The sequence below is a fragment of the Argentina silus genome (assembly GCF_951799395.1).
Source record: "Argentina silus genome assembly, chromosome: 4".
NCBI lineage: Eukaryota > Metazoa > Chordata > Actinopteri > Argentiniformes > Argentinidae > Argentina > Argentina silus.
The window spans coordinates 10,075,178-10,083,063 of record NC_139658.1 but is presented as its reverse complement, the minus strand read 5'-3'; the positions used below and the strand labels follow the sequence as shown (position 1 = coordinate 10,083,063).

Here is a 7,886-nt window from a genome sequence, read left to right as displayed (position 1 = left end):
AATAGGTTACCTCCCTCCAATGCAAATCATTCATACTTCCCAGCTGCATCCACCAATAATATTCAATTCCTACATCTCGTCACGGCCTGGTTTCCCATTCCCATTCCTCCCATTCCTAAAGATCTCACCTTACCTGACGTTGGTGATGAGCTCATTGTGTTTAGTCCTGTGATTCAATCGCAGTGTTTATTAGGGTTTTAATAAATCTTCACACCCTCACTCCCTTATCCTGTTTTTCTCACGGAATAAGTGTATCTTATTTCCATGTTCTGCTCTCAGCTTGTTTGTCCTGTCATGTTCACAACTGGTAAAATGTATATCCGCTAGTCTTTTCTGTTTACCATATCCTACTGTCCCATGCCCTGGTCATCTGTTTTCTCCAACCTTTGCTCCCTCCTCGTAACCTTTAAAACATCTCCACTACTCTCCCCTCACAAATCAACCACTGGCCATCCTGGTCTTAATTCTCTCTCTAAATTTCCTTTGTAGAATTAGGAATCTTTATTTTCTATCGAAATTTACCATATCATCATAAGAAAAAGTATTGACAGTCATTATTTACAGGAGAGAAACTTGTACAGAGGAGTAGCTGGGATGAAGAGGTCTTTAGGAGGGACAGTTAAGATGTAGCCTAAAGAGATGGTCTTCAGTCTACGGTGGAAGATAGGTAGTGACTCTGCAGTCATGACAGCAGTGGGAAGCTCGTCCCATCAGCGGGGCGCCAGGACAGTGACCAAGTAGCGCTACCGAGTAGCACGGCTGCTGCATCCACGTTAGATGAGCCCTATGTGGGGCTAGTTACAGACAACACACAACAAAAACCTCGTAAAACTTTCTTAAGCCCTCCCCATGTACTCTGCCCAGAAACCACATAAAGTGCCTCCTCCCCCTTTCAGAGAACCGAAACTGTTCTGCTGATGGCGCAACCCAGAAACACTTGCCAATCCGCTCATTATCTGTCCTCAGTTATGGCATCGTCTCGTAGATCCTTGAAGGATCACCTCAGCTGTCCTAAATGCCTCAAAGTGCTCAGGGATCCGGTCACTATTCCCTGTGGGCACAGCTACTGCAAGTGTTGCATCCAGGACTTCTGGAATAAGGAAGAAACCCAGAATGGTATTTTCTACAGCTGTCCAAGCCCTACATGCAATGAAACCTTCTCCCTAAGACCTTCTCCGACCCCAAACATCATTCTGGCGGATATGATTAAGGGTATAAAGACCTCCACTTCTGGAAATGGGACTGGTGCTGAGGGGAAGCGGAGGCCAGCTTCTAGCAGTCAGGCTCAGGGTTGGGCCACTCCCATGAAGAGACTCAGAATCACTGGAACCCCAACAGCACACTGGAGAACACTGGAGAGTTACGGCTTCAAATCTATGTTAGCAGGAGAGGCACAGAACAAGTACCAGGTAAAGAGTAAATTAGTACAGGACTTAATTGTAGCAGCAAGTATGCTACAGTATGTGGATGCGTTAATTATGCAAAGTTAAAAGGGCCAATCTGGAATAGTTTTTTTTTTTTTTTTTTACTTTCAAATTAATGATATAGCCATTGATTATTGAAGAACATAACTTAGAAATGCCTCCTCAGCTTAGTTCAACTATCTTACCTCATCAGAACCAAAAATATAAGCTTGTTTTACTCCATTGTTTGTAAACAATGTAATTGTAAACAAACACTGTATAGCTTCAAAACATGTGATTTTGATCTCATGAATGGTCAGTCGTTGCATCCATAGCTACATCTATGAATTTGAATGGTTACATTTCTCCAGGCTCATCCCTCAGCACTTCTGCTTTGTTGTTTTTTTAATCCCAGACTTCCGTTTTAATCACAGAGTGATTCAACTGAAATTCATTTAAAAAAAAAAGTTTAATGATGTTCCAAGCTGATGTTGCAAGCCTAAGGTTATGGCTATGTTTCTGATTGTTCAGGTTTCCTTGACTGTCATTGACACCTTGTTGGTCCTCATGTTGACAGACACCAAAAGCAAACTCCAAAAGCAAATGCAAAACCTAGAATCAATGCTGCACATTGTCAGCTCTCTTATGCCTGCCCAAATGATGTGACGGAACACACCTGACTTACCAGAAACACCTGTCAAGCCAATTGTACCATTACTTTTGGGTAATCTAAAATTACCCTAAAACCTTATATGATTTCTTTGCTTTAAATTGTTTGCTTTTTGGAGTGTATAGCCAAAAGAAGAAAAAATGCTTCACTGTCTGTCTCTATATTTATACTTTATTTAGAGCTTTAAGCGTTACAGCATGGCAATTCAATAAATTAGAAATTAAATTAAAAGAAATAAAACCTTACCCCTATCCCTACTCTAACTGACTTCATATACATTTAGAGAGGCCCCGTCCAGCATCCCGTCGAATACTTTTGGTTCCTCTATCAGCCCAGCTCCATGAATCCGGAGCACCGTGCCCTCAGCCGAGGGACTTCAGGTGGCGTTGCAGGTTGAGGGAGGTCCATATTTTTCGACATGTCCCATTACTAATGCAGGGCACTGTATGTGTCCTTCCACAGAAGGAGCTGCAGGACAGGAGGACGAAATACAAACAGAGGATCCAGAAAATAAAGAACGATCAGAAGGACCTGTTGGAGAACATCAAAGAGATCAGGGTGAGTATATACTCCCTGATAAATATGCTGTATTTAACCTGATATTATTTAATAATTCTATAAGCAGAGAATTAGCTTTGTAACCAAGTTGTTGGGAAAGGTTTAACCAGTTATTGGTCATGTTCACCTCCTACATCTATGTGTGTGTGTGTGTGTGTGTGTGTGTGTGTGTGTGTGTGTGTGTGTGTGTGTGTGTGTGTGTGTGTGTGTGTGTGTGTGTGTGTAGGCAGGTAGTAAGGCTGCTGATGAGCACTGTGAAGGCATCGTGGCTATGCTGATAGACTCCCTCCAGAATAGCTACTCCACAGTGAGAGAGGTGATCAGGGCTCAGGAGAGGGCAGCCGTGGGTCGGGCAGAGAGCTGCCTGGATAGGCTGGAGCTTGGCCTGACTAGGCTGATGAAGAGAGATGCTGAGCTGGACCAGCTCTCACTCACAGACGATAATGAACACTTCCTCCAGGTATATGTAGTTGTCAGTGGAGGCTGGTGGAGGTACACATGTTTGATACCATTTCTCATTCCATTTGTGGAAGTAAATGAAAGAAATAATCACTTATTATTATTTGTGTCTAATCACTTGTATTTTATTTCCATGTTTATGCTGCTATTCTTAATCACGATATACTACCTCACAATTACTTACCTCACAAGTGTTAATTGTATACCATGTTCACTGGAATGATCTAACTAACAGGACCTCTCTGTCTGAGAGTGCACCTTGGAATTTGGAGAGACTGTCACTCATGAGGCCCTCCTTGACCAGCTGCATTTTCTTCTACACATTCCATGCATTACAATAAGTCTGTCCTCAGATTTTTAACTCCACCAGCACCCACTGGTAGTTGTGTATTACAGGCTTTAGAGGTACGACTGTAGAAGTGATGACATGATGAACCATGACTTAAAATCATGACAATTTCATGTCTCTCTCCATCCGTCTCTCATGTTATTTCCTCACCAACTTTAGAGATGGAATTCCCTATCTTCATTCTCTGAGGCCGATGACTTGTCTACGACCCCAGAGGATCCACATCTTCCATATATGGTCATAAAGAGAGCCGTCAAAGACTTGGTTGAGAAACTAGAGGCCTTCTGTAAGGAGGAAATCATCAACATCTCTCTAATTGGTCAGTGAAACACACAGATACATTTTGATTTTTGTTTTTTTACACATACACACTACACATGTATTAATATTTTCATGGTGTGTCTCAACAGAGACTAACATTGGAAGTCCCCCCCATTCTTCAGAATATCGGGTCAGATCCAAGCAGGTTTCAAGTGAGTCATACAGTACAGTAAATGTATTTATGGTTTATGATATCCCATTATCATCAAGCTTTCTTAAGTTGGGTGTTATACTTTATTTTTATTCATTTCTTGGTGATATAGTGGCTAAAACTATTACATAGCACATTCCTATTAGATTCCTATTGCAGTAATGAGTAGCACGACACATATAATGTCTGTGCATCTTTCTCCTTTAAAGATAACAACAATGATGCTGCACTGAACCCAGAGCCTAAAACCAGACCAGAGTTTCTACAATGTGAGTTAAACTTCCTATTTCTATATCCTCTGTTCGCAAACTTGTGACACATCTAAATAAAACAACACAAACTAAAGAGATGTTGATGACTATTTAAAAGATGAAAGGGGGCTGAACCAATCACCAGTCATTTGATCATCATTAACCCTGTTTTTGTCATCCTCTTTAGTGTAGTTTATTCAACCATTTTTAAAGCACACATAAAAAACCTACATGTACAGTACATGAATAAAATAATCAAGGACACTACTCAAAAGTCTTATTTCCATTGTGGTCTATAGATGCCTGTGAGCTGACTCTGGACCCCAACACTGCCCATGAGGACCTCTCTCTCTCAGAGGAGGACACGATGGTGAGACGGGACCCTAAGAAACTGAAGGACTCTGTCCTACCTCACCCCGAGAGGTTCACCCAACGCCGCCAAGTGTTGTGTAAGGAGGGGCTTCAGGCTGAGCACTGTTACTGGGAGGTAGAAGTGGTCGGGGACAAGGCTGAGATCGCCCTGACCTACAAAAGAATAAAAAGAAAATCAAAGATGGAATCGTCCGCTTTTGGGGGCAATAAAATATCCTGGAGCCTGGACCGTTCCAAAGGCTATTCTGTGTCCCACCACAGTCAAAGTGTTCTACTCGAAGCAAGGCCCAGCCAGAGCAGAATAGGGGTGTACCTCAAATTCAAGGAGGGAACTCTGACATTCTACGAAGTCTCGGACAACATGAAGTTTCTCTATAAAACTCAGCAGACCACATTCTCAGAGCCCCTCTATCCAGGGTTTTGGCTTGGGGAGAAGAGTTACATCAGACTATGTGATCTGAGACATGAGAAACAGGCCTTACAGTGAGTCAAAATAACGTTATTATTGTTATAACATCTTGCTTTTAGTTTTGGGAAAATCTTGGTTTATTGACTTTTCAAGTTTCCCTTCTCCACATTTTTACAGTGTACTTGTATTGTATTAAACATGCTTTATTAGAATATTTTTATAACTAATGTTTATTTCTTTTTACAAAAATGAAGTGAGTAAAGTCTTACCTTGTGTATTTTCACTGGCTCCGTATTTGACATTAGTCAACTGTCAGTATTTGAATGGACAAGAGCATTTACTCTGGAAAACTCAAAACCATGAGATATCCATAACTCTTGTGAAATTATTTAAGCTCCTCAGATCATGATAATAACAAGTATATTTATTCATTTTGTATTATGTGTTGTTCATTATCCACTGTTTATAATGTCTGACTGTTTTTGACTCTTTCCTCCATATATACACCAGAGGGCAGTGTCCTGTCTCAAATGCTGTTATCATGAGAGCTGAATGTCCTAAAAGTTAAAAGAGAAATCACATGACAGGTTGTTTATTCTTTATTGATATTTTTGGTGATATCCACAATTCATAATTATTCTTTTAACATGAAGCTTCAATACTGAACAATCATTATGACAGAGAGAGAACTTCTCATTATTGTGATGGATATATAGAGAAGATCTGGTTGTGCCTCCGTTTCAATGATGAGACAGTGCTTGAAACTTGTGCTTGTTAAGGCCCTGCACCCACACATAATCAGAAGGAATCTACAAACTCACTATCACACACACTCATACAGACAAAAACACATACATACACGCGTGCACTCATGTATCATGTCTAAGGAGTAACTACAGTACAACACTTTAGCTACAAGGGGCAGTTCCTAACCACTATTCATATTTCCTATAGAGATGTTAGCCTCCCGTCCAGCTACTGTACAGGTAGCTGCAGCAGTTTATATAATAAGATATTGCTTCAACACAGACTGAACCCAAGCGAGGGCAAACATTGAGCTTACCAATATGTAGACAACAAAACAAAAACAAAAACAATACTCTTTTGGAGTTCAAGTGAAAAAGTGCATTCATATTCACATTCAATAAGTAATTTCTCCCACATGAAATGTTCAAAACAGTTCTGCAGTGTTAAGACATGTATATATTTCACACGTTTGCTCTATCTTTAGGATAATTTCATCATTGGTTGTAGAATCTTACAGACACAAGAATATTTACAGATTTCTAGATAGAAGGATTTTCAACATGGTACGATCACAAGAGGGGCTGGCTCTGAGCCAAAGACTACAACCAAAACAAAACTAGACTAGAGAACCTAAAACATGGACATGTGGGATAGTGCACTTAACCTATGGAGACGCTTATCCATACGTTCTGTTCAGGAGGGACATCCCTTTAAGCAGCTGAGAGAGTAACACACCACAAAACGAGGCTACACTAGGATCACACAACACAGTCAACATACCCCCCCACCCTCCCCTTCCTCCACTCCCTTCGCGTTTCAGTAATCATTGATAAGGTACACCAACTACAAAATAGATACATCTTCAAATATACAATTAAATATACATCACACAGGATGAATACACCTGGTCACCTTTACAGATATTTCTTCATTAAGTCATTAAACAGAATGTACACCATACATACACAGATAGAATAGTATACAGTAATATAAATATAGTCCATTTAATCGTTGACACCATGGCTTTGAACATTGCGATAAAAAAATAAATGAAGGAATCCTCTTCAAAAAATAAAGTCAGCTAAAATGGAATCAATTTGACTTTACAGCTCAGTGTAAATCATAAGATAAAATGTGACAGGCCAAGTGAAGTTTCATGAAAGTGGCTCATGTTTGAGGAATCATGTTTTCCTTTCTTTATCCTTTCAGATTGTTTATCAAAATTCTTCATCTGGTTTGATTAGTTTTGACTTTTTTAAAATCAAGACATACATGGTTAGCATTGTTGTGCTGCTTATATAGAAAGCATCAATACATCTGGATTAAGCATTGCAAGGTTAATAATGCATGGGTTTATTAATATATAAGGTACAAATCCTTTAATTTTAAACAATCACATTTGGAATGTTTGCTCCAAAAGTGATTGCCAAATCGTTTGGTCCATAATTAATTGATTCAGGGTGAGGATAACAGGAGGAAGTATTTTCTGTATATGATCTTTCAGTTGTGCTTAAAGGGGTGCATTTTAAGTGTACTGTACATTTTGCTGTGAGCCCCAGAATTATTACTGTGCTTCAACCCTAGTTTGTGCCTTTATTATCATATTTTCTGTATTACAAACCTATTTGTGACCAAACAAGCCTCTTGTGCCCTTACAACTGTATTTGTGCCCGATATGTTCCTACTTGCGCTAACATGATTTACATTTGTTCCCATACAATTAAAAAGTTTTTACAAACATATAAATGCCACCTCAAACTGTGCCTTTTAAGTGCGAATAAATTATTTTCAACTGGGGTATCACAATTCTATCTTTAAATTGTTTCATGTGCTTGAAAGTAATTAATTGCAAAAACTGTAACAATAAGTTTTAATTTGATCAGATGTATTGTGTAATATTTCACACTTTAATCAAGTTTTTTGTTAGGGAGGTACTTCATCTGTGCCCTCTGTTATTGGAGCAGTATTCTAGCCTCTACACAACATCTATGAGCAGCATACTGGAGTGTTTTCTTCCTGGATTACTGACAGTGATTGTGATCAGTTCATTCCTTTCTATGGTGCATGTACAGGATGTTGTCAACAACAATCTAAGAAGATGTGCTTTTGCTCATGATGTAGTTTTCACTCTTTGGTGGAGGTACTGAAGTTGATGAGCGTCTATGACACCAGCTACTGTATGTGCGGCCTACGGCA

General features: G+C 39.6%; 1 protein-coding gene across 1 annotated transcript; it reads left to right on the top strand.

Moving 5' to 3' along the window:
- The first annotated feature begins 1,080 nt into the window (after positions 1–1,080).
- LOC310803246 (tripartite motif-containing protein 16-like protein) lies at positions 1,081–7,449 on the top strand. Its single transcript, XM_083667948.1, has 7 exons — positions 1,081–1,409; positions 2,536–2,631; positions 2,858–3,091; positions 3,599–3,758; positions 3,850–3,912; positions 4,121–4,180; positions 4,462–7,449. The coding sequence occupies exons 1-7, from the start codon at positions 1,203–1,205 to the stop codon at positions 5,019–5,021; spliced, it is 1,380 nt and encodes a 459-aa protein (XP_083524074.1). The 5' UTR covers positions 1,081–1,202; the 3' UTR covers positions 5,022–7,449.
- Positions 7,450–7,886: the final 437 nt, after the last annotated feature.

Bases quoted from the DNA above. Each gene is read 5' to 3' on its own strand.
- LOC310803246 (XM_083667948.1), top strand. From the start codon at position 1,203: ATGATTAAGGGTATAAAGACCTCCACTTCTGGAAATGGGACTGGTGCT. The intron at 2,632-2,857 runs GTGAGTATATAC...GTGTGTGTGTAG, and splicing joins AGAACATCAAAGAGATCAGG to GCAGGTAGTAAGGCTGCTGA. The intron at 3,913-4,120 runs GTGAGTCATACA...TCTCCTTTAAAG, and splicing joins CAGATCCAAGCAGGTTTCAA to ATAACAACAATGATGCTGCA.